The sequence below is a fragment of the Vanrija albida genome, assembly GCF_041260175.1.
Source record: "Vanrija albida strain AlHP1 chromosome Unknown contig_5, whole genome shotgun sequence".
NCBI lineage: Eukaryota > Fungi > Basidiomycota > Tremellomycetes > Trichosporonales > Trichosporonaceae > Vanrija > Vanrija albida.
Window position 1 is genome coordinate 55,001 of NW_027191424.1, and position 25,330 is coordinate 80,330.

The 25,330-nt window shown below is 58.6% G+C and overlaps 7 protein-coding genes across 7 annotated transcripts; 4 read left to right on the forward strand and 3 right to left on the reverse strand.

Annotated features, from left to right (window-relative positions):
- Positions 1-10,209: 10,209 nt before the first annotated feature.
- Q8F55_006123 (uncharacterized protein) lies at positions 10,210-11,813 on the forward strand (the record flags this gene model as incomplete). Its single annotated transcript, XM_069354592.1, has 2 exons — positions 10,210-10,757; positions 10,799-11,813. The coding sequence occupies 2 exons, from the start codon at positions 10,210-10,212 to the stop codon at positions 11,811-11,813; spliced, it is 1,563 nt and encodes a 520-aa protein (XP_069206663.1).
- A 699-nt stretch (positions 11,814-12,512) lies between these two features.
- On the forward strand, positions 12,513-12,997 carry Q8F55_006124 (uncharacterized protein; the record flags this gene model as incomplete). The annotated part of the gene is made up of 3 exons (XM_069354593.1): positions 12,513-12,515; positions 12,555-12,899; positions 12,992-12,997. 3 exons carry the CDS (start codon positions 12,513-12,515, stop codon positions 12,995-12,997), a joined length of 354 nt encoding a protein of 117 aa, XP_069206664.1.
- A 436-nt stretch (positions 12,998-13,433) lies between these two features.
- Q8F55_006125 (uncharacterized protein) lies at positions 13,434-15,240 on the reverse strand (the record flags this gene model as incomplete). The annotated part of the gene is made up of 9 exons (XM_069354594.1): positions 13,434-13,677; positions 13,715-13,814; positions 13,857-14,056; positions 14,092-14,312; positions 14,352-14,379; positions 14,428-14,711; positions 14,764-14,860; positions 14,906-15,116; positions 15,159-15,240. 9 exons carry the CDS (start codon positions 15,238-15,240, stop codon positions 13,434-13,436), a joined length of 1,467 nt encoding a protein of 488 aa, XP_069206665.1.
- A 1,629-nt stretch (positions 15,241-16,869) lies between these two features.
- Positions 16,870-19,076, forward strand: Q8F55_006126 (uncharacterized protein; the record flags this gene model as incomplete). The annotated part of the gene is made up of 4 exons (XM_069354595.1): positions 16,870-17,071; positions 17,220-17,339; positions 17,676-18,390; positions 18,434-19,076. The coding sequence occupies 4 exons, from the start codon at positions 16,870-16,872 to the stop codon at positions 19,074-19,076; spliced, it is 1,680 nt and encodes a 559-aa protein (XP_069206666.1).
- Positions 19,077-19,740: 664 nt separating this feature from the next.
- On the forward strand, positions 19,741-21,273 carry Q8F55_006127 (uncharacterized protein; the record flags this gene model as incomplete). Its single annotated transcript, XM_069354596.1, has 7 exons — positions 19,741-20,039; positions 20,087-20,412; positions 20,449-20,532; positions 20,570-20,724; positions 20,768-20,871; positions 20,910-21,063; positions 21,115-21,273. 7 exons carry the CDS (start codon positions 19,741-19,743, stop codon positions 21,271-21,273), a joined length of 1,281 nt encoding a protein of 426 aa, XP_069206667.1.
- Positions 21,274-21,392: 119 nt separating this feature from the next.
- Positions 21,393-22,654, reverse strand: Q8F55_006128 (uncharacterized protein; the record flags this gene model as incomplete). The annotated part of the gene is made up of 3 exons (XM_069354597.1): positions 21,393-21,730; positions 21,776-22,322; positions 22,370-22,654. 3 exons carry the CDS (start codon positions 22,652-22,654, stop codon positions 21,393-21,395), a joined length of 1,170 nt encoding a protein of 389 aa, XP_069206668.1.
- A 1,509-nt stretch (positions 22,655-24,163) lies between these two features.
- On the reverse strand, positions 24,164-25,133 carry Q8F55_006129 (uncharacterized protein; the record flags this gene model as incomplete). The annotated part of the gene is made up of 4 exons (XM_069354598.1): positions 24,164-24,270; positions 24,316-24,332; positions 24,382-24,597; positions 24,745-25,133. The coding sequence occupies 4 exons, from the start codon at positions 25,131-25,133 to the stop codon at positions 24,164-24,166; spliced, it is 729 nt and encodes a 242-aa protein (XP_069206669.1).
- Between the last annotated feature and the right edge of the window lie 197 nt (positions 25,134-25,330).

The window sequence follows — 25,330 nt, forward strand, 5'->3', positions numbered from 1 at the left end:
CCCGTCGTCTTACTGACACCAAGTCCCCCCGTTCCTCCTCACGACCCGTCGTAGAGCATGCCCAATCGCCTACACCGCCATCATCTGTTGTATGGGCAATCCCCTCACTCTAACCACCGCAGAGTGAAGACGGCAGGAAGACACACCCACAACCAGCAACCGCCCCCTCTCCTCTTCTTCCCATGCGACCGTTGGCGGCTTGCCCCACCCCCAGTAATACCAAGGGCCCATCAGAGTCGACTGCTTCGCTGTGGTATCCATGCGCAAATGGTCCAGAACGCCCGGTGCGCCCCAGTCCAACAGTACTCGCAGTGGACTGGGGGACCGGTTGTTGAGTGGTCTGGGGGCCGTCATCGTCACATCCTCCTTCCGCCCCCGCCTCGGTCATCCATCCTCGCCACACCGCTTCTTTCATGTATAAAGAGTTCTAACTCCATTCCCCAGTCCTCTTCTTTTTCGTCTTCTTCGCTGCGATCCTTGCCCTGCATCGCAGACGGCCTGGGAGAGTACGCCGCAAGGCCCACTCCTCCCCCCTCCACCACCCCCAACAAAGGGGGCAGACGGCCTACCTGCACTGAATCAATCTGTGTCGTGTGCTGTGTCGCTAACCGCACGCTCATTCTGACCATGGCACAGTGAATGTCGCCCTCAACAGGCGATGCGGTCGTACCCAATTGGCGGGAAACGCTCGTGGAATGGACATGGGAGAACTGGCACTGGTGGCAAGTTCATCCTCCCGAGCTATAAACTCCAACCGATTCAATTCCTAGACAACCCTGTTCCATCTCGTCCACGTCTTCCAATCACCACGATGGGCGCGCCCTCCGTAGAGTCCCGCTTGAAAGCAAACTTGAGCGTGTTAACACCCACCGTTAGCTTCTCTGAAGTAGACTTGTCACTTCATAATCCATCCTTAGTGCTTGTCCCGAATCATCACGACCCAGTCCACAGGACACAGCGCCACCATACTGGGCTGGACGCCGAACGCCGTTGCCTTTACCCTCCGGAACCGCGACACCGTATTGCCAGCACACACTTAGGTAGTCGCCTTCATATGCATGCTCCAATGAGATTCTACAATGCGTACCCTTGACTGATAGAATACGGTTGCGGGCTTTGTAAGTCGAAGTCCGCAATGAAGACGGCTACTCAAATCTGGAATGGTTCCTAACGTCATTTGAGCGCCGTTTACGCATTTATTACACTGGGGGGGGTTATGAGAGCTACGGCCCTAATCAGGGACTTTGAACATTTTTGGGCCCTGAAATCTACCCCAGTTTTGTCAAAAAGGCGTCCTCTACGGTGAGAAAATCCAAAATGGGGCGCCATTTTGCTCGTCGCATGCACTTGTTGGGACTCGAAAAAATAATGGTGAAGATGCCGTCGGTAGTTGAATCAGCCGCCAATTCATACGGGCTCACTGCTCTTAGATTTCTCTGGGAGGGCAATTAGGACGATGGAGAGCCAACAAAGTTCATGTGCGCCCCCAGTCCTTCATCTTCATTTTCTCCGGGCATCACTCTCTGACGTGCCCGCGCAAAGAGACCCTCTTATCACCATCGGTGCTTCGGTTCCCACTATAATGTTGCCCTCCTTCTCTCTCCAATCAAACTGAGGGTCCCACCAGGCCTCTTCGAGTGGTGGGGCAACCCTGACGTATGGTCGACCCGTTCGGCGACTCCTCGTGTGTTCGGTCCTGGATTCAACCGCCTCGGGAGTTGCCAGTGTCGTCGACCCTCAGCACCAATAACCAGGTGCCCACAGTTGGCGGCCCCCAGTCACACACCGAGCCGCTAGCTCGTCCTTGCCTTCAAACTCGAGTCCCCTGCGGAGGCTTCGCGCTCGTTGGAGCACCTCCCCCGTACCCGGCGGGTGCACAGGCTCAGGCTCCCCACACCATACCCTCCCTTTCAACCCCTCTCACGCCTTAGTCCCCCTGTTCGAAGTTAGCTGCCGAGCATTGCGGAGGGTACGCGTCCCCGCTTCCCCCAGGAGATGGCCAATAGAACCCGTAGTTTGGTTAGTGACCCCATATGGCAGTCGAGTTAGCACCCCGCGCGGCAACCAGCCGCATCCCCATCATCGGCACGCTGGACGGCATAGTGCCTGTCACCCACACACCGTAGCCCGGGCGCGATGTTGCATCTTTCTGTCACCGGTACCGTACTGCAGGACCGGCTGCAACAGCGTGAGGCCCACGGGCCGGTATGGTCCATACTCAAATCCTACGCCGTGCCGGGACCCCGCGGCGACGGCGCTTTACATCATGGCCGTGATCGACACGCCGGGCCTGAGACCCCCCAAGCGTACGCGACAGAGCCAGCCGCACGCCTCCCGGGTAAGCGGGAATTGGGAAATCCATCGAGTGATCCGCACGAACCGCAGGGAAGGGGTTGAGGCAATACTTCCGCTGATGGCGCGTCTGACACGACTGGGAACACCATTACCGCCACCTCGCCTACAACCGAGGACGCTGGCTGCCGCCGCACATGGCATCACAAGCCCAGGCCGCCGTGCGCGTGGGCTGTAGGTGATGAACAACTCACCGTAGCATTACACCACACCCGAGGCGTCAGCCCCCGAAGGCTGTGTCTCACAATGAAATCGACAGTATACGAGCTAAACGGTGAGGATGGCACATGACTGATCGCCAGGGCTGTAATCGCAGCACGCCGTACGACGATGCGCGTCGCTCCTCCAGTGTGGGTGATGGCGTGCGGTGGGGAGATGCTAGATACAAGCGGCTGGAATGAGGCCGTGCCTGTGTATTCGCAGAATCAGCTACATGTGAATAGATACCCAGCGGAAAATCGCTGAGGCAAGCCTTGTAAAAGGCGCGCCGAAACGGCTCTAGACCGCCCCCAGTCCCCTTAGCTCCCATTTTGTCCGCTCACCCCTGTTGTAGGAGACTCGGTGGTGCATGCGGTCATCGAAGCACAGCCAGGCAGTATACCGTCTTTCAGCGACCGTGCAGACGCCTCACCTGACACAGCTACTGCACTACGTATCGGTCAACCTCACTTGTGAGACGCCTGCATATGTCTGACAGCTGTTCAGCGCACACGATCTATCTCATCAACCAAAGCCATCGGCACAGCAGATCACCGACGGTCACGGCCGCTCAGCTGAACCACACCCTAGCCGGTAGGACCGCACTGGGCCCACCGGAGGTACTATCCACGCGCGGCGTGGAGTCCAGCATGGGTTCGATGACTTGCCGCATTCGACATCGTCGTGGTGATTACCAATCCCTCTTGCATGTCCTCTCTGTGATTACGGTGCTCGTCATCTACCACGGCTTAGACGGCGTCCTTGTGTCTATCATTTCGAGTGAGCGACGTGATTGACCCTGGTGTGAAGTGGTACATACTGGCTGACCTCCGTGCACCAGAGGGTCTTGGTCATTCGACAGCTCGAGTGACCGGGCCACAGGTCTAGTGATTCGACATTTGGGGGTTCCACTCACCCGGTCAACGGGCTCTCCTCGGTGCGCCATGTTATCCTTACTACAGCTCCAGAGGCGCCGCCATGTTTGTGGGAGCAAGCGACGTTACTGATGTGAGCATCGGCTGCCTTTGATCCCTGGTTGGATGCCACCCTGCGTTCCCCGTGGGCACATAAGAACCGTCGACAGGAAAACAGGCCAAACAGGCCCAAGGATGAGCACGTGAACGGGACTGGAGGGCGCTCCATATGTAGAGAGTGACAACTGGAGCTCCGGCACCCAAAGCAGGGAGTTCTCCGGCGGCGGACTGTGCTGTGCGGGCCATGAGTGATGAAGTTCCAGTGAGATGGAGGTGGGACGTTCCGCGGAGAGCGCCGGCGCGACTATGACTGGAAGCCTTTGGCACGTCGAGGACACGGGAACAAGGGCCGCCGCCTCGCCATCAGTACCATGAGAACTCTGCATTGGAGACCTTATTGGGGCGGGCAACCCAGCTATCTGAGCCGGCAGTTAGTCCATAGCTAGACTCCTATGGCATCCTGAACTCATCTTGCCGCGGTACTCCACGCTGGCCGGTTGAACTATCTAATCCAATACCTCAATGAGTGGTATACAGTGTGCGTCCCGGCTTCTTTTGGCGCCACAACCAGCAGTCGTCGCCTAGCCCCCCCAAATGGTAAGTGTCATCGATAATGGTATAGGCTCGAGATTACGGAGAGGATGAATCTGACAAGTTCGACTGGTATGGCGGCGGTGAGGACACGAGCAACATGTCCGACTTCCGCGACGGCGGCCACAAGGAGGACATGGCCTTAACCAGCGAGTTCCAGCAGTGGCGAGAGCCGCAAGCGACCAGCTGGCATGTTGTGGCTGGGTTACGAGCCGCCCGGCGAGAGACAAGAGCAGGTTGGAGAAAGACAAGAGCTGCAGTTCAAGACACAGCACATGCCCTAGGAGGAACTACAGGTCCCCGGCGTATCCCACGGCACTCTCACTGAGGAATCTTCCCCACCGACGTCGGCAGAGCATTCACCGACGTTGCTGGGGTAACTTCCCCTTCCCGTTACCTTCGTCCGAGCGGTCACCCACCCAGTCGCCGGAGCCCCCAGCGCCTTCCAGCCCTCGTCTCCTTGATCTTATTCGTCAGGTTTTCGCGTGGAAGCCGGGGGATCCCCGGTGTCGCTCATCCGTTGAGAGTATGTTTCTTCGGCAGCTGGGGCCGGAGGGCTGTCCATCGCCGCCAACAGAACAGGAGTTTTCTTCACCCCGCGAGCGGATTCCGGTTCTGCTTGCAAGCATCAACCCCCAAGGCCGTTACCATGGCCAACTCAAAACCTTCTCGCTAGACGTTGAGGTGCCGTTGGAGGGTCTCTCCTGCGTCTCTCTTGCCTACCACCGGGGCTTCTCCAGTCACTCTCTTCCGGGGTCAATGCCCCGTCACAATCACCTGAGGGCCTTCCGAACCGCTCTCTGCGCCGCCCAGAGCCTGAGGAGCGTGGCTATCTGCCTTCAACAGCACCCGCTCCTCTATTGCCGGCAGCCGAAGGGGGAGGGGTATCTGGGATCGAAGGTGCATAGTCATCAGCCATCATGACCGGAGGACCATCCGGCCACAATGGCACTCTCCCTCCCGACCGACACCCTACATGCCCCCCTCCCCGCTGGCACCGTCCCGTCAGCTAGAGGCGTACTGTTCTCCGTCAAGCAAAGAGGGTCGTAAATCCCAGCCAGATTGTCCTGGAATCGCTGGCGTACATATGGTCATCCTTCCGGCGCCCTCCCCGGGGCAGGTACAGCCACCCTTATCGGATTCTCTCTCGGGTCACGTCCGACGAATCCCCTCGGTCGCATCTGACGCATCCATCGGGCTGCGCCCTGGGCACCCTCTCGGACGTTGGTCCGGCGGGCCCCTCGGAGGGTGCCCCGGGCGACTCATAACGACTGTGCGCCCCGCTCACCACGGAGTCCCACCCCAAAGCGTCGGCTACGCTGTTTTGTCCCAGTGTTGCCCACCCGACTCCTTACGTCTGCTTGAGTGAGATAGGAGAGAACGAAGTGAGCAGAACCATGAAACTAAACGTCAAGGGAGGCTCGGTACATAACAATTAGAACGTAGGTCATGTAAACCGGGTGGGCCTCTCAGCACGGGAGGGAGCGCGATGCGGTCAGGGACGCAAAGCATCCAATCCTCGTGCTCCATAACGGCCATCGCGGCCGAGCTCAGTTGAGGTATTGGGGATAAGCCGCGGGTAATTGTACAAACCAAAGCAGCTGTCGCAATCGTGAGCCGCCGGTGGCTGAGAAAGGCTAGGTGTACACCTGGGGCCGTGGCCTGTCTGGACTTGATGATGTTGACGGTTCATATCAAGGGTGGTCAGAGTGCATGAGCTTCCCGGATGGCCGCCATGGTCTTGGCGGGCGCCCGGAGCTGTCACCAAAGGAGATGGAACCGCGGGCCCTGGTAAGCCATCTGACGTGACCAAGTCGGGCTTCCTCAATCTCAAGGGAGGTTCCAAAACCGGGTTCTGGGTTGATCTAATTCATTCTCAATGGTCACCATGTCCATATGTCACGGGCGACAAGTGGAGCACCGTCCGAGTCCTAAATTCGCCGTTGGAAACGCTTGGCAACAGGTACCTCCAGCTGCGGTAGCGTCACGGAACGCCTGAGCAACATGAATACCGAATGGAGCCTCGTAGCGTTGCCTGTCCTCTAGGGATTGTGAGCGCAAGTCATTCCCTTCGGGACCCTCGGACGCGACGACGCTCTGGCGTTGGCGGCCCAGTGAAGTTTCTGCGGTGGCGGCGGACACTCCTAAGGCACATGGGGCAGGTAACCTCAGCTCGTTAGTTCCCACCTACATCGACATTCTCTATCATCCCACGTTGGCTCACGTTGGCTCGCCATGATGTAGCTGCAGCAGAAAAATTCAAACGCCGGGAACACACTAAAGGGATGTAGACTTGACGCTGGTGTTGGAGCGTGGTGTGATCCCCTGAGGAATCAGCGATCAATCGCACAGCACCCACCAGTGGATTGCCAGTGAATTGTGAACGTCTATCCTCCCTGAATATTGCGCTGTAGCGGACAGTCATTGGTTGAGCCCACCCCCTTGTCCTTGACATACATCCGCCCCCTGTCCCCGAACAAAGCCCTTAGGACGCCCCCTGTCCTTTAATTTCGAAGCCCGCCCCCTGTCCTTATGAATTCAATGGTGCGACAGGGTCTCCCAGCTCTCAGAAGATCGCCACTTCCTTGCTAATTGATTCCATCGGACATTGTGCAATGAGAATTTCCTCCTCTTAATGCAGTTTATCGCTGTAGACGCTCCACGCCATTCAACGCGAGTGGTCCCATCCCCCGTCTGCGCATTGCTGAGAGACGATTCCCTCAGCTTCGTGAGCTCCACGTGGATGAGTGCCAGCTTGTCCCGGAATCGGCCATTGTAGCCTTCCTTGGCGATAGGTCTCTGAGCACGTCGGGTTTCCGTGTCAGCCTCGCGCTCAGCGAGCTTGGCAGATTGTGTTCACAGCTGGGCCCTTGTGCTGTTTCATATCAAGCTGGGTATACTCCTGCGCATAGCGCTCAGCGATAAATTCTTCTTCGTCGGTCTTTGAGGACCCCGCGTTAGTTTACCAGTAAGGCGAAGTGCGTGTTGGCGGCCCTCTTGTGCGCCGTCACTACCTCCGCTTGCGCTTTAAGCTGAGAAAGGCATGCCCTGAGCTTCGCTCTGTCCTCATCAAGTTGGATTATCCACCGCGGCTTACCCCTGAACGAGAGCATCCCAGAGGTGTGGACGAGAGCATCCCAGAGGTGTGGACGAGAGCATCCCAGAGGTGTTGGTGTTGCCTATGAGGTAACCGGAAGCCCCGGGTAACCGGAAGCCCCGGCTGAAACTCCAGGGTATCGAGCCCCGGCCTGTCAGCCTCGCGAGAGCCCAATCCCACTGTTGACTACACCGTTGATCGCCCTGGCAGCCGCTCTGCGCAGACGTGGCCCGAGAAGCTACTTGGCGCTGTGGTCCCAACTCAGCGTCGACGTCGTCGTTCCAGCTGCTCATCGGCACAACGGCTGTCTTCCGCGACCCCGGTGTTTTTAGAGTAACATACAATAATCTCGACCGACGAGTATGGCGGAGCGGGTTTAATGCAAGCTTGGGCTACAGGCGTTATGGGCTGAAGCTGGGTCGCGTGGTGGTCGATGTGCCCTGTCGAAAGGGTCGAGCTCGTCGCTCTTGAGAAATTCAGCTGTACCAAGCACGGCGATGGGGAGGGACTTCAATTGAGTTAATGGGCATCGCTGTGGATTATACGTTAGGTGTCTGCCGAACAATACACCCTCCTTGAGTCTGGACACTGCAATTTCTTCCCTGTGCGGTCAATTGGGGGCTTGTTCCAAGAAGTTCACAGTGCTCATAGGTGTTCGGCTACCTATTGGTGGAAGGACTAAAGAGGTCAGCAATTGCGTTTAGGGGAACTCGACATCACTGTTATGGCTTGGCCTCAGTAATGTGACAAACGGTGGACAAGGACGCATAGTACGTGCTGAGAATGGAGCCTACCGCATTGTCAACAGACTTCATCGAGGTGCGAGCCCACTCTTCGTACATTCGGAAAGACCGGGTCGGCGGGTAGTGCGGAAGTCGTTTTTATATTGTCTGGTGATTGCGGTAGTGTGGTTTGGCCGCCCTGGTCACGGAGCTCCTGGTCATGCGGACACGCGGTTCGATGCTGACTGGCAGAATCCCTGATGGCGCACCGCCCTTGTCAGTTTGCCCACCGCGCACGCTTCATGAAACCATCAGTTGCTCCTGTGCCCACGCACAACTCAGTACGTAGCCGTAAGATACATCCCCACCGTACCCCATGCACCTCTCTTAGCCGTCACTCCACGTAATGCGCCGAGTAGGCAGCCGCCATTTACCGCCCCGATCAACCTCGGGCCACTCGTCAAATCCCCGGGGCTCCCCCACTTCTAGCGATACCGTAGGTACAATTCCAGGGCTCCAGGCGATGCGGGTACAGTACATGTACATGGCATGTCAGCTCATCGTAACGGAGCCGTCGATTCGGTTGTTGCAGAGGGTGTACATGTACATAATGCCACACACCCTCCCACTGAGGCGGAAGAAAAGTCCTTTCTTCGCGAATCCACCCGTGTGGGCTAAGCTGGTATAATTGATGGTGTATCGTGCTGACGACCGAGGAGCGCAATGTCAGTGAACCCCGCACAGCATAGTATCAGATGAAGCTAGTGGTGGGCCACACGAACTACACAGCTGCTCTGAGTCAGTCAATCGGACCTCCAGGCAGTAAGGCGTGAGTGCAAAGGACTCTCGGTTCTCAACAGAAATGACGAGGTTGGCCCATAAGTATGAAGGGGCGTTTGTGTATCGCCAGCAATTGGATATCGAAGTCAGTGATTGGACGGAATGGAGTGACATGGTAGAGCCGGACGCCAGTGCGTGTCACCAGCTGGCCTTGCAAACGTGGACAATGTGTTCTTCGCGTTTGTGTTTTGGGGTTGGGATGTGGTTGCCCTGGTGCCGTGGCACCCATGCGGGCCGCTTGGAGTTGATTTACCACCTCCTCTGACCCGGTGCGGTTGGTCGCCTGAGAACGACGCTTAGGCTATTTTTTAGCAAGGCGAAGTCGTGTCCAGGCGGGGTCTGCGAGCAAGGCCGGTTGTAGAGGAGCTCTACGCGGTCGTCGGTGGATGGAACGAGACGGCCGCCTGGCATGCCATTGCTAGTGCCCTAACCGAACGTTTTGTTTGGTTCGGCGGGGGTCGTCTGTGAACGGACACTCTTTGACGGAGAATAGGTGAACAGGATCCGGCAGGATGAGCGCGTAGCACTTGGACGAACTCCGGCGACAGATTGAAGGCATCACTTTGTAGACGTGATGCATCGGTCAGGGTTGCCGCAGGGTACAATGCTCTGTGGGTAAGGGGAAAGGCGAACGCACGGTCCATCCCGTTCAGCGTTCGCAACTCCAATCTCGACTCCATGGCAGTGCGTTAAGCTTGTTCAACAGCGTTAGGCCGAGCTGCGAAGGTCAGATCCATCGCGTGCTGGTTGTGTACTCGACCGTATGTCGATAACGATGAATGCTGACTGTGTGACGGGTCGAGGACAGAATTGTGAAATCCATTTGAAGTAGACTTCGGGAGACTTGTGCTTAACGCAAAGACGTCAGGAAATACGAGACGAATAAGGGTGCCCGAAGTCGGAGCTCAGGCTGGATAGGTTTTGCTATTTCAAGGGGTCACTGACCATTACAAATTTACTTCCTTCGCCACCCTGGCTTCCCTACCCTGGCATTTCGGTGATTTAGCCCGGAACTCCTAATTCCGGCGGCCTCAGTGTTCGTCCCATCCTATCATCGGACCGTGCGCAAGAGATCAAAACTCTCTTGTAGCCGATATTTCTTCCTCCACGCTCTCAATCGTCTTGCGCGCCATCAGAGCATCCTCGCTCACTACCGCATACCTGCTTTACATCATCACGATTATGGCCGGCCGACAACCCCGATCAACGGCGCGCCGCACTGGGGTCCCCACAGTTACCCAGACTGACGGGGCTCGCTTAAGGTCGGCGGACCTGGCAGGATTTCCCATTTCTCGGCGTCCATTCCGCTCGCACCCAAACCAAAACAGATGACGCCGCAAGCCGTCCAGTTGTCGTCAAGTTTCAGAACTCTTGTACACAACTTTTCTCTCTACACCTAACCCACCCCTATTCTCAACCTCGACCAGCACGTCGTATGAGGACCCCAATCCCCGACTACCTTCAGCTGGTTCTAAACTACTGCTCCGAAGACAACCCCGGGGAGACGGCCCAGTACATCCCCGAGCTCGCCGACGCCGACCCGGAGCGATGCGCGCTGTGTCTCTCGACCGTTGACGGCGAGGTCTACGGCGTCGGTGACACGGATGTCGAGTTCTCGATGCAATCGATCTCCAAGGCGTTTGTCTACGCGCTGGCACTGGAGGAGCATGGGATCGACTACGTCGTCGCGCGCGTGGGGGTTGAGCCTTCCGGCGAAGCTTTCAACGAACTCTCGCTGGAACACGACACCCGCCGACCGCTCAACCCGATGATCAATGCTGGTGCAATCACCATGCACACCATGGTTGGACCTCCCGGTATCAGCCCTGAGGAACGCTTCGAACGCATCCTGAGCGGCATGTCAGCCTTTGCCGGACGCGACCTCAGCGTGGACGAGGCCGTCTACGAGTCTGAGATTGAGACTGCCTACCGAAACCTCGCCATCGCCAACATGCTGCGCAACTACAGGGTGATTCAGGACAGGTGAGTTTCCCTATGAGGTGAGCAGCCGCTGATGGGGCCAGACCGTTGGACGTCGTTCGGGGCTATGTTCGACAGTGCGCTATCAAGGTCACTTGCCGCGACCTTGCCTTGATGGCTGCAACTCTTGCCAACAGTGGTGTGCAGCCCATCACGGGGGAGCAAGTGATCAAGCCAGAGAATGTCCGGCAGGCGCTGTCGGTCATGATGTCATGTGGGATGTACGACGGCGCTGGCGACTGGATGTCGACCGTCGGGTTCCCTGCCAAGTCGGGCGTCGGGGGAGGCCTCATCGGGTCTCTCCCTGGTCAAGTTGGGATCGCCACGTTCTCGCCCCGTCTCGACAAGCATGGGTCCTCGTTACGTGGTGTACGGATGTGCAAACGCCTGAGTGACGACATGGGACTCCACATCATGAGCGCTCCCGCTCCCGCGCATAGCGTCGTCCGCCGATACTACCTCCTACGCGCACCGCCCTCAACCGCTGTCCAGGCCATCGATATCGCTGAGCGCCCTACCGCGGGTGTTCTGTCACTTCAAGGCACGATCCGATTTACTTCGGCGGAACGCGTACTTCGTGTCCTTACGGAGCGGAGCGACGAAACTTCGGCCAAAAAGTACACCTTTGTCCTCGACTTTAGGAGCGTGTATCACCTCGACAAGGTTGCGAGGCGCATGCTCCGCGAAGCCATCAGCCGCCTACGAACCCAAGGTTTCAAGGTCGTCATTGTCGATCCCAGCTGCCTGCTTGAAATGGTCAGCGTTGAGGATGTCGTCGAATCCCGGCTGCTAGAGCTCGAGGTCAGCATGCTGAATCGCGACGAGGAGGAAGCCGTCCCTGAAGCCCTCCCTGCAACCAACGGTCATGCCAACGGCAAATCAAAGGTGTCGAAAGTCGTGGACGACATCGTGGACGACCTTTCGATGTTCGAGACTTGGGAACGTGTCGAGACGCCCGAGTCGATGCGCCGCCTTGGGCCACGACCGTCGTTCGGGCAGGCTGATGCCCAAAGCCCCGTGCGAAGCTTCAAGCGGTGGATGAACGATGAGCCGTACTAACGGCTGTTGGTTCGACAAGCGGCGTCACCGGCTGGAGGTGCGAGCGGTGAGGAGCGGCTCGGAGGGGTGCGAGGGCGACAGCGGATGGCCATTGGCAGTGGGTGCCGTTCAGGTCTGTACAGTCGTGGGCTACGGTTTTGGGCTTCAGTAGATCATCTCAGCGTGTAGACTTTCTCATTACGTCGCGGAGCATGGCTTCATATGCATTGCATTAATGACAGCGAGCTTCGTCAGAGGCCGATGGGAATTATACGGGGGGTGAAAATAAGGTTGACTCCCCCGCTCACACCTCCGCAGCACAGCGACGATGACGTTTGGTTGTTGACTTGACTTCGTCTCCTTGCTTCTTACACAAACCTCAGCAGCACGGCTTATCAGCACACCGACGGCGCAATCAATGTCGATTAAGCACAAGGGATGACCTCCAATCCTCTGGCAGGGGACGATTCATCGCCAGAGCCATTCACCATCACTCTTGACGCTCACTCCCAACTTCCAGGCCTCGTATGGCCTCGCAACAATCGAAACCAGGCAGTTGAAGGGGGCCCCGGAGGAGAGGACGCCGTGAACTCTGCCCCTCGTCATGGCCTGGAGCCGCTTGAGAGCTGGTTGTTGGGCGAGGGAATACGGCCCCTTCCAGCATGTCACCCCAAGCAGAAGACGCGTCCGGTGCTGAGTCAAGCCGAAGATGATGCCGGTATGGTACGGAATGCACCCCTCCTGCAATGCTGAACTTCCCAGCCGTCACCCATCTACTTGAAGCTCGATTCATCGTCCCTTTCTAGGTTGGTCGTCGCCCTCAATCGTTGCACGGTGCGGCATCTCTCCGTGACCTTCACCCCTCCCCCGACTTCGTCCGCCCTGCTCGCACTGCTGGGAACTCTCGAGATCCGCGGCCTTCACACCCTGCAAATCTTCGGAAAGCTGTCGCCCGATACAGTCCCCATCCTCGCCGACTACTTGGCTTCCCCACGAAGTGCCGGTCTGAGAGTCCTTCGACTCGACAGGGGCGAGTGCACCGTGCGCGACCTCGAGCCCCTAGCGGACGCGATCGAGGCCAACGGCTCAGTTCAGAAAGTCTGGACTGTGAGCGGCTACGATGCAGCACCGTTTGTCGACCTCTTCAGTCTCATGGAGCGTCCAAACCCTACCGGGAGACTACGGCTAGCGTTTCACAGGAATAAGAGTCTTGCCATTCGAGTCCGAAAAGCAGTCCTCTCCATTCTTCCCCCTGCCCGTGTGTTCCTCCGAGCACAATGCACGGGTGACAGCAAGGCCCCCTCGAGCCCTATCGCCCTCCTCCCACTCGAACTCGTTTCACTCATTCTCCAGCTGGCATCACCCGATGCGTACGCGCTTCAGCCCTCCCAATGGCATGCGCTATTTGCGTACAGCGCTGATTCGGGTCGACAGCAGCGCACAACACGTGCTATGGAAGAGGCGGTTGCTGAAGGACGGGCGCCAGACGCTGTGATTGACGAATGGCTTCTGTGCGGTGGATTCTGGTGGGCACAAGACCCAGGGGACCTAGTACCATCGTCTGCCAGTTGAATAGATGCATATGACGTTTGATAGAGGTACAGATAGTTGGTGTCCGATTCTGCGGATAGTCCAGTGTTCTCAGGGACCCAGAGGAGGGCTCTTGGGCATGGCAGCTTGCCTCATCGGATCATCCTCCTCGTGGATGGGAGTGCGGACATCTTCGCCGATTGTGCCCCACTTCTCGTCGGCGTCGACTTGACCTGCCTCGGGGTCGGCAGCAATGGCAGCTGCCCGTGCAGCTGCGATCTCTAGACCATGATCATCGGCTTCTCGGCCATGCTTGGTCATGCGACGGATCTTCGATCCGTACATCATCAACAGGCTAGATGTTAGTGAATGTAAGGTCATCTTTGGCTTACAACGGGACGGGCACAAATACCAGCGAGATGAAAGCGCAAACCGAAGAGGCCCAGTTTACGCCAAGGGCATCGTACATGTCAACCGTAAAGAGGGGAAGCACTGAACGTCAGGTCATGCCCAATGCTGTGTGCTTCAACTCACCGACAGCCATGATGGAGCGCGTAACTGTCGACGCGCCCAACACACTCGCGGCGGTAGGAAGGTAGGCGTCCACGAGATAGTTGCTGCACGCCAGGAAGACAAGGACCATCCCAGCACCGAAAGGGATAGTCGCCAGGATCGATATTATCCAAGGAATCCGAGCTGGCGAGGCAGTCCATGCAAAGACGAACAGTCCGATCCTGAACGGTCAGAGATGCCATCGCATGATACTCACGGGATGATGAGCGCTCCGATGACAGCGGATGGGAGACGAGCTTCCGGTGGCAGGTATCCTTTTTGTTTTAGGGACTTGGCGTATGCGGGGTTGCCCCAGAACACCATGTACAGCAATGCGATATTACAACCGATTGACGTTCCAAGAAAAGCGAGAGACGAGATCCCCGGTGACCAATGCCGCTCGCCCTGAAAGACAATCGGGAAGGATGTGAACTGAAGCTGGCTAGATCAGCACAAGCTGCAAACCACGCTACCTACGTAGAGGATGGAAAAGATGCAGGCGAGGCTGGGTTGGTAAGTCCCTGTATCGATGTCTTCAGTTGCAGCGGCTCACTAGATGGACAACACAAAGACGATGGGCTCAGTGAACAGAAGAATGAAAGGAACCTTGAGCTGAGTCTTGATGAGCTCCCGTGTTGAGAACGGCTTCGCGGCATCGTAGACACATCGGTACACTTGTCCGGTCTCGTCCGACAAGGCATTCGCCCTCTTTCGGAGCAACACAGGCGCATAGGTCTCGGGTAGGTAAAGGAGATGCAGAAGAGCAAGCACGCCTCCGAACAGAGCAACCACCGCCCCCGCCCATCGCCACGATATTGGGGACAAGAAGCCACCGACCTGCGTTGGGGTTAGCGTTTGGAATAGCGATTGAATCGACCCCGCTGCTCACGATCGGACCCAAGGCGGGCCCCAGCCACGGCATTGCGCCAAACACGCCCATTGCCAGGCCTCGATCTTTTGCTCTGAACATGTCGGAGATGAGTCCCCTTGACAGGTCAGCTTGGTAACTCGAGGATCCGAACTGGGCTCACCCGGCGTTCGTCATAGAGCTGCAACCAAAAGTCCCAGCGAAAAAGCGAAGAACAAGCAGTGCAGTGATAGTCTTGGAGCCACACAGGCCGGCGCAGAAGGCTGTGAATGGGATCAAGGTGACAGCGTACACCATTCGACGGCCGTACACTTCTGACGCGGGTGCCCAGAGGAAAGGCCCAAGAACGAAGCCGCCAAGATAGATGCCGGTGACTATTCGTCAGTCCCAACCATCTTCGAGCTGGAGAGACACACCCGTGATGTAGACCATGTTGTTATACTCCGGGAAGTCTGCCTTGATGCCGTGAAGGGCGCCACTGAGAACTGAACTGCCCATTGTCACCGCCAGCGTTCCTGTGGCAGCTTCGTATGTCAGCGTGAGCGACGATTCTCCACTTGCCGATCAGTGTACATGTCCACTTGTATCCCACGGGGTAGTTGTATGGATCTTCTGGGTCATTTGGAAGCCAGTCGACAACAAACGGGTCCTGATCGGTTCCGCTTCCTTTGTACGTATGTTCACGGATTGCCGCCCACGGGGTGGCCCATCGTCGCCATGGCCTGCGAGCCAGTCCGCGGCCATTGCCGACAGGAGCTGCTGCCGAGCCCGGATGTGCGGCATCGACTGTCATCTCGGACATAGCTGTTGAGACCGAGGCCCCACGGGTACCCATGGCGGAGATGAGAACAAAGACAAAGTGGTCAACGTGAGGGGGTCATGTTTCCTGTGCCGACTCGCGACCCGATATATAGCGTCGGTCTTCTCCGGTGGGGTGCCGAACTTGCCGGGACGACCTTGGCGGGGCCTCACGGCCGCGGGAATCGGATAGGCTTTGCCGCCCGTGTGTCATGATTCCACTGTCAAGAGCAGGTGGTAGATTCAGGATAATCGTAAGCTGGCGGCTACATTCCTCCAGCCATCAGTCAGCGCCAAGAGCATGCGAACGTGGTGTATGCATCTCGCCCAAGGGATTGCGGGTTAAGGAGTCGTGAACCCGCGTTGGGCGTTGGGCGTTGGGCAGGACATCGATGGAGACTCCGGGTGGCGTGCCGAGCATGCCGAGCGGGTAGAGACAAGCCACGCGGTGTCCCTTGTTAAGTCCCCCCACTTTTAGCCATAACCCCGCCAGAGCGGCCGGGATTTAGTGAATGTGGCGCCGACGAGCACAACCCGCCTTGGGCTCGGTTTCACGTTCCTGCCCGCGGCTGCCGTCCTCCTGACTGAAGGGGGTTGCAATGGCATGGACGGTTTCAATACAAGGGGCCGCGAGTGACCATCCGTCGCCGCTGGCCACTGAAGCCGTGCCGTGCGGCCAGTGCGACGAGGTGCGGGCCGCAGGTTACAGTTAACCCTTGGGAGCTCACAGTCACGAGGTGTCAGCAAGATGTATTTATGGGACGTGAGGAGCGCCACCGCAGCCGCAGCGACCTCATCCCGAGGAACGACCTCCTTTCACTCTGAAAACGCAGTGGGTCTGGCATTCTACCTGCCAAGCTGCACTGGACGCTCACCGTGGCCGCACATGTATATGAATGCGGGAGTCTGATGTATGTAAGCAAGTCCATAACATTCGGTTCGCGTTTGTTCTGCCCACATCCGCGTCGCGTTCTGGTGCGGTCTCGGAACAGTTCCAGGGCCGCCGTTCATAAAGACGGCAAAGCCGAAGCCAGGCATAGGAGCAGAGGCTCCGCCGCAGAGTAGGGTTCAAGCCGCCTGTTTGGACTGAATGGTTCCGCCCAAGGGCCGCATCCGGCCCCTGAACGGGCCCGCAGCCGCAACACACTGTGGAGGTCCATCCATCAGCATGTATGGCCTGGAGGTCGAGCTCCAACAACACTTCAGATCTTCTCCCCTTCTCCTCGTCTCGCACCTTACCTACTGCTCATCGCTCTCAATACTGTGCCCCTTGGCTGGGAGTGGAGAGCGCGTCGTTGCGCACCGTCTCCCGTGTTTCGAGCAGCCGCCATGACCACTGAAAAGGACCTCCACCAACCTGCCGGCATTGAAGGCTCCGTCCTTCCAGTCATCCGTCACACCGACACCAGCAGCCATGAGCACTTGCCCCAGGATGGCGACGGCAAGCACCTAGAGAGCGGGCATCTCATGGATCCGGGAAACGAGGAAATCGAGCATGCAGACCCATTCACAGTGGACGACTTCTACGACCGTGAGTGGAGATAGCCCGCGAAGCCCTACCCTGGGCTCCATGTGGGCCCCGTCCGACCGCTGGGGTTGCTCGCACCAAGGCCGTCTGTGCCCAGTGCTTGCTTCCCTCACGGTCGCGTGAGAAGCTTCTTTGCTGACACTTGGTGAAGATAAACGCAATGCGCATCCGCTCGAAGTCTACCTCCACCACGCAGCGCTAGAGCGCGCACGCGAGGCCTCAGATGAACGCCCCATCCCCGACGCGCCCTGGATCGCACTGATCAAGAAATGTACGCGACGAAAAGGCGCCATTGTACTCCCCCACTCGCCAGGACAAGATAGGATACCTGCCATCCCCACAACCGCTGCCGCGCCGCTTCCCATTTTCCCTCGAACGAGGATCGGCACATGGGCCGACGAAACATCCAATGCGACGACGGACACTGCCTCAACTCGTCTTGATGACAAGTCTGACGGAGCCCTTGTTGGCGTCCAAACCCCCGAGTCATCACTGGAAGCGCACCAAGATGTTGAAGCAGCCGAGACACTTGCAAGCGAACGCGAGACAGCATATCATATGCTTCGGTGTCTGGGGTGGCAGACAGTCTTCTACCTTATCACCGCAGATGTGCTGGGTATCATCACCGCGCCGATGACTTTCCGGCAACTGGGTTACGGCCCCGGCATTCTCGTCTTCACCGGCTTCTTCCTTCTCGCCTTCCTGTCAGGCCAAATCCTGTGGCGCCTGTATCTCCGCCTCGACAGCGCCGAGTTTCCAATCACCTGTTATGGCGACCTCGGCGAGCGAACGTTTGGACGGGCGGTACGCCATGTCTTCAACATCCTCCAGTCGATCCAGCTCATCTTCAACGTCGGTATCATTCTTGTTGGCGACGGCCAGACCCTTTCGGCCCTCATCTCGGACGCATTCTGCTACTTCGGCCTGAATGGCTTCTTCGCCATCGCCGGCCTCCTTCTCAGTCAAATGAAGTCGCTCCGAAACGTCGCCTGGTTCACCAACATGTCTATCTGGCTCAGCATCACTGTCATGGTTCTCACCATGATTGCCACCGGACTCTACCCGCCCGACCCTAGCCAGTCAGGGTACAAGGACCTTTCTCAACCGATCGAGCGCTCCGGCTGGACGCCAAGCTACAACTCTGGGTGGTACGCTCAGATCACTGGCGTACAGCTCGCCATCTTCAGCTACGGTGGTGCGATGATCTTCACCGAGTTTATGACGGAGATGCGGCGCCCACGAGACTTCTGGAAGAGCGCGTTCATTGCCCAGGCATTTGTCTGGCTCATGTACATGACCTTTGGCCTCTTCTGTTACTCCATGTAAGTCGCACACTGGCTCTCGAGCATGCGCTGACTTTGACAGGCAAGGGCAGTACACCGCCATTCTTCCCATGATCAACTTTACCAGCATCGTCTTCCAGGCCGTCACCAACTTTATCAACGTCCTCACCATGTCCATCACAGCGCTTCTGTACGCCAACATCGGCGTCAAAGTCTTCTACCAGAATGTGCTCCGAGAGTACTTCAAAGCCCCGCCACTCCACTCGCGCAAGGGAGGCCTCATTTGGTCGATAACCGTCACCTTCTACTGGGGACTAGCGTGGCTCGTCGGTGCGGCCGTCCCCGACCTCTTGGCACTGGTTACCATTGTGGGAGCCGTTTGCACTCTGCAATTCACTTTCACCTTCCCCCCACTGCTGCTCCTGGGTCACTGGGTTCAAACCGATGCCCTCGAAGGTGATGCGAACCAAGGACGGCTGGTCGAGGGCAAGGACCCTCTCACCGAGCGCGTGGACACATGGCGCGATCTATCACGCTGGCGCCGTGGGTTCAAGCGGTACTGGTGGGCAAAGACATGGCTGTTGATCCAGACGCTCTGCAGCCTCGGCCTCTCCGCCCTAGGCATGTATGCGGGCATCGAGAGCGCGAAAGAGGCGTATGCCAAGGGCGGCATCAGTGCCTTTTCGTGCATCTCTCCCGGGTCGGACGCAAGTGTAGGCAATTAATGTGGGTTAGATTGTGAATGAATGCGTCGTAGTTTGTATGCAGTTATCAGTTCGGCAAACAGCATTGTTCGTGGTGGGCATGTCACACGAGCAGCCGGCAAAGTCCGGATTACCCGGGAGAACACTTCAGGCATTTTCGGCAATGGAGTTCGGCCGCCAAGCCTCCTTCGTGGTTGGTGTTCTATGCTTCGACTGGTGCGTCGTGAGTCGACGACGAACAATGGCCAATTGGCACATAGGACCCGGGATGGGTGACAGGTGGAGATCCCAACAAGCGGCAGCGTTCTACCAGGCGGTTGAGCGGAGACCTTGGCGATAGTGGAGGCTGGTACCTCAGCTCTGCTCCAGTCTTCTCTCCGATCTCACGGAACTCGTACAAGTGCCATCCCGCGCGCCAACGATACGCGCTCCAAGGAATGCGGTGCGTCATCAGCTGCATCAAACATTCCCCACCTGATCGGGTTGCCGGCTCCACATCCTTGGTGGAGGCAATGGAGCCCTGGTGGAGGCGGCCTTGGCCACCAATTATGCCGCCCCTAACCGAGCACCCGAGCTTGGCCGCGGCTCGACAGCAGGATCGTCACGAGTCAGACTATCGCGACCCGCCGTCGTTGATAAAATCGGAGCATGCAAAAGATGGATTGATGCTCTGTACACCACTATCATGATCACGCTCGCTGGCTGTGCTCTCGTTCTCCTGCTAGCTGTCTATCTCTACCATCGGCGCCGTACGGCAAACGCCGCTTCCCGGCCGGCCTTATCGGCTGGAGCAGGATGGAGCGAGAAGTCATCCACCTCCTCGGGCAAGCCAGTACGCTTCCAGGCCAACATTCCACCCCTCGACGGCTTTGTGCTCGAGGACACGGACGAGATTGCGTACCGCCCTGTACGATGGAACAAGCATCCAGTCACGATGGGCATCTCCAACATGCCATTCGAGTCGTGGTTCCAGCTGGACCACAAGTGAGTCGATCGCGACTGGTGATAAGCCACCAAAGCTGACGGGCCAGATACACCTACCTGCAGAAGTTCCGCGCCCTCAAGACCCGGGACGACGAGTACAACACGACAGAGACGCGCGCTGGATTCCATGACGCCGCGCTCGAGTGCCTCTGCGAAACTGCGTCCTTCCTTGCCCTTCGGTACCCGAAGCTCTTCCGCGTTGAGCGGCGCCGATACGCTCCTGCGGACGAGTCGACGTGGGGCGACAGCTTTGTCAATGTCGAGGACGGCGCGGTCAAGGTGGTCCACAACTTGGTCACTGGCGATGTCTGGGACTTTGATGCCATCGAGCGGGAGGAGGGCAACGACTGGAACCCCATGAAGGTCGCCGGACGTGAGTGGTTGGGTCCGGGATCCCTACTGACATTAGAACTCACGGTTGAGGACTTGGCAATGCTGTGTGAGAACGACAATCAAGAGTACATCTTCCAGGCCGGCCATGTTGCCACACAGGGTAAGCGATTCTGCCTTGTCGGGATGCTGATCCCAAGGCCACTGGCGTTTCCGCGAGAAGCTCGGCTGCACGCTCCACGAGATCCACGTTAATGGCCCGGTCGAGGTGCCTGGGTGGCGTGACGTCCTGCGCAAGTCCATGGAGCGATACTTCCTCAAGATGACCCCGGAGAAGGCGGTTCAGCGGACCAACGTGAGTTGTGATAGCGACAGAACACTTGACTGATCGGTCCCAGTTCACATTCCAGAACGGTAGCACGCTTCAGTTCGAACCCGAGAAGAGGCGGCACGCGAATGTGATTGATCCTCAGTGGGAAGCCACACCTGAGGTTCTGAAGAGGTGAGTGAGCACGACGCTGGATATGGACTGACAGCTAGCGCCGAGGGCATGTACTTCCGTGTCGAGAGGCAGACACTGCGCCGCATGCCCCGCTCGGGTGCCCTGTTCTTCTCGTTCCGGACCTACCTCACGCCGCTGCTTACGATTGCCAAGGAGCCAGGAGTCGCGGGTCGCATGGCCTCGAATGTCCGCGTGAGTGGCACCCCCTGGCGCCAGTCACTCGCGGTCACTGACGCGAGACAGGCATACCCATCCAACGTGGACGAGTACAACTCGACGATCAAGTACAAGTCGGTGCTGCTCGACTTCCTTGACAAGGCGCATGCCGATGACATTGCCTCGGGAAGGGTCAAGCTTGATGAGAAGGGTGAGGAGATCCGGCAGAAGAGCTACCCCTTCTAGACAAGAACACTGCTAGAAGCAAGTCAATATACAATACATTTAAGTCTAGTGCTAAAAGCATCTTGTGGGCTGCTTCTTGGCCACTGTCCGGGTGCCCTGATGGCGAGCCTGGGTCCGGCTTACTCGGCATCGAGGGGGCAAGTGTGGGGCTGGCTGTTGACCTGAATGCCACCGCGGCGGATGTGGGCCGAGTCGGGGAACGGGCGCTTCCAGCCGCCCTCAGCCTCGGGGGTCGAGAGCCAGAGACGGAGAAGGTGGCGGCGGGGAGCGGGAGGGAGGTGGTCGACGTAGGCGGTGCGGGCATGGAAGACGTGCGTGTCGGCGACGAACTGGAGGTCGCCGACCTCGAGGATCATGTGCAGAGCGAGACGCTGGGCGGTGGCCTCGAGAACCTCGGTGGCCTCGAGCTGGGCAGCGGTGTGGCCGGGGATCTGGCCAGACTCGACGAAGCGAGTGACTGTGGGGTCAGTGGCTGCTTCGCAAAGTGGGCGGCGTGACTCACTGGAGCGGACATAGTAGGGGTCGTAGTGGCTGACAAGGTGGCCGTCGTGCCAGTAGAAGACGGCCTGCTGAACCCACTCCTTCTGGCCCTCGGACACTTCGCCCTTGCGGTCAAAGTACCAGTTGGGCTGGGCAAGGAGCTCGGCGACATCGGGGCGCTCCTTCTGGAGCGTGTTCCAGAGGTTGTGGGCGCTGACCACGTCGCTCTCGCCTCCCTCCTTGGCGCGGTGGAGGCAGAGGAGGCCGACAATGTCGCCCGAGTCGGTGTGGAAGTACTGGCGGGCGGTGGTGGTGTAGATGCGCACCTTGTGGATCTGGGTAGGGTCGTTGCCGAGGTCCTTGACGTGGCCCAGGATGTGGCCCTTGCCGTTCTGGCTGACGGGGATGCCGATGACGCTGCCGATGGCGAGGTAGATGGCCGACGACTTGGCGACCGGCCAGTTGTCGGTGGGGAGGCCTTGGATGAGGGCAAAGCCGGCGCCGTCGACAATGTGCGTGCGGATACCGGCGAGGAAGGTGCGGATGGAGTCGGAGAGGGGGAACGAGTCCTGCAGCTGTCAGACTGGGGTTTGGCATTGGTAGCCGCAGCACTCACGCGGTTGATCTCGGGCAGAGACTTGCCAGTCGCCTCCCACTCGACGTAGGCCTTCTCGAGGTCGGCAATCTGCTCGGGGGTCCAGCGCCACTTCCAGGCCTTGGGGTCGGACTCGAACTGCTCCTTGGTCCACACGGTAGGGCCAGTGACCTCCTGGGGGAACTGGTCGTAGGGCGTGAGGATGTCGAAGATGGGCTCGTGCTGGCCGGACGTGAGGAGCGGCTTGACCGGCCCGTCGGTGGGCGCCTTGAGCTCCGTGGCGAGGGGAACAGCGACTGGGGCCATGGTGGTGTAGTTGGCTTGGAGTGTGTGGGGGTGCTGTGTGAGGCGAGTGGTAAAGAGCCTGGTCGGGGGGGTGTTGGTTGCTGCTGAGTCACAAAAGCGCCAGTTAAGTAGTGAAACCGAAGTGTGCATGGACCGCGCATCCTTTGTATTCTCCGCGCTCATCGTGTCGTGATGCCGACGCCAGATGTCACTATGCACACCTCTCCACATGGCTTTTGGCAGATTCTGGATCGATGTTTGACCTCGCAGTGTGGTGGGCGGGGTCGCGAAGAATGACGTGCGAGGTCAAATCCGCCACTCCGAGGCGAGCGCGTGCCAGGCACCATTTGACCTCGGCGGCTGTCGGCACCTTCGGGCTTTTTTCGCCTCGTTATCAGAACCATGCGGCACGTCGTCACTGAGCTGTTCAGAGCTGGTAGAATGCATGCAGAGTGGTCTGTTGGCAGCAGAACTGATTCGGAGCATGTTGAATGGATGATCGCCACGAGGCCAGATGACCATGGCTTGGCAAATGGGTATGACTTAGCCGCCCAAGTTAGCCGCCCATTCATATTTCGGGCAAGAGCGATATCTGCCAAAGTCAAGTTGGAAATCCCGACGATAGGTGCCGGACTGTGCTCCTCGCATTCAACCTCTGGTGACTCCCGACTCCACTCACACCAGCACACAGGAGCGCAGCCCCTGCCTCACCATTCATCCGAATACCGGTGATTGCCATGAGATGGGGATCCTGGCGGCATGCTGGAACTGTGAAGGTGAGCCAGGAACATCTAGGTTTGGTTTATCACTGTTCCTGAGCTGAAGATGGCGAATAGCTTCTATCTTGAGGGCGAATTTCGGGACAGTCATTCGCCAACAGCCTCCTCGAGGGCGAATAGAGGAGAGTGGCAATCATGAGCATCAGTGACCCGGCTCCACGCTCTTCGGGAGTGCGTCTGACTGCCTGGGAACTGCTCGCAAGCCGGCCGGAGCCTCTGATGCAAGCTGCTTCGCGGCCTCTTCCACCAACGCCGAAGCGTCGAGGGCAAGGCAGGGTACCGGCGTTTGTGCATGTGCCATCCTCGACTGCCGCCCGCGACCATCTTCCGCTCAGGCCAGGTGAGCTCCGCTGAGAGCAACAAACACCCCCACGACTGCCCTCGCATGTCGAAGGACGCGACGGCTCTGTGGCCACGCCATACACGAGGCAAGATTACCGCCCGAAGCGGGGCACCCGCCTCTCCGCAGCGGATACGACCATAATGCCAAGAGCTGAGCTACCAGCTGGACCAGCGTTGGCAGACCGGTTCTTGTTGTATGAGGCCAGTTGCTGTAGGTCAGGCCACCTCCGACCCAGGTCCTAGCTGAAGACGCCTTGCTTGCTCCGACAGACTGCTCACTGTAACGACATGCATGCTGCAAACGACGATGAACCAACAACTATCCCACCGTAACACTTGTTACCTCCCCAGACGCCCCCTCGGCCAAACTGATGATGACAGCCTTGCACGGGGTGCAGCTCGAAGGCACTTAACGGACCGAGAGGTTGGGGAAGGCGAGGACCTCGAAGTTGCGGACGTTGCGCTGCTCCTTGCCGCCGTACGCGACGTAGGCGTGGTCCTCGCGGGCAATGTACTCTGCAAACGGTCAGCATGCTGACATCTCGGGTGGGTGGAACTGACTGCCAGGCTGGATGCCACTGCGGGGATTAATTAGCACATTGCAAGCGGACACACATCGCGACTCACCCAAACTCGTTGGTGCGCGCAATGAGCTGGGCCCTGCCGTCACCAGTGCGGCCACCGTCGACCGACTGGGTGCCGCCGGGGTGCGAGTCAGCCCATCCGGGGTGGAAGGGGTACCACTGGAGGATCGAGCCGTCACCGACAAGGACCTCGAAGGTGCGGAAGTGCTTGCCCTCGCCGAAGTAAGGAATCTCGGCGCCGCCAATGTGGTGACCGGCCCTGCGTGGTGTCAGCGAACGTCATCGTCGAGGTCACAACGGCTGCTGGTGGAGAGCAGGCGGCGTCACAGGCACCGTGCGAGACGCGCAGGCCTACTGATTCGCACATCACACCCAGCTTCGCTCCTTCTCGCGCACGTGGACTCACTTGCCGACCTCGACACCGCCCTGGAGGAAGACGCGGGCCGAGAAGAGGGGCTGGCCGTTGGCCTCGTTGCCGATCTGGATGGCGTCGTTGGGGATGCGCTGGCCCTCCTCGACGAGCTCCCAGCGGACGAGGGGGACGACCCAGCCGTTCTGGCGGGCGTTGCGGAAGGCGGCGGTGCGCTGGCGGGCACCGTAGAGCCAGGCGTCGAACGTGGCGTTCCAGTCGTTGTAGACGCGGTTCTTGGTGCTCTCGAGGCCGCCGTCGAGCGAGTAGGCAAAGATGCCGATACCGCCGGCGCGCCAGACGCGAGCGCCCTTGAGCTCCTGGTCGAGGTGGGCGGGGTTGCGGGCCGAAGCCTCGTCTTCCTGAATGACCTGGGGGCGAGACATCTGGTGGTGTGAGGTGAGGCCAGAGGGCGGGTGGGGAGGGGAAAGGAGTAAGAGGTGATGGGGTGGGTGGGTGACGAGGTGGTCGGGGTGCTTACCGTTTGACTGTACTGTGGTGGATGTATGAGCGAGTTGTTGTTGCAGAGGTGAGAGAGTAAGTGGTTCAAGGTTGTTCAAGTATGGGATGGGGGTGCCAGCAC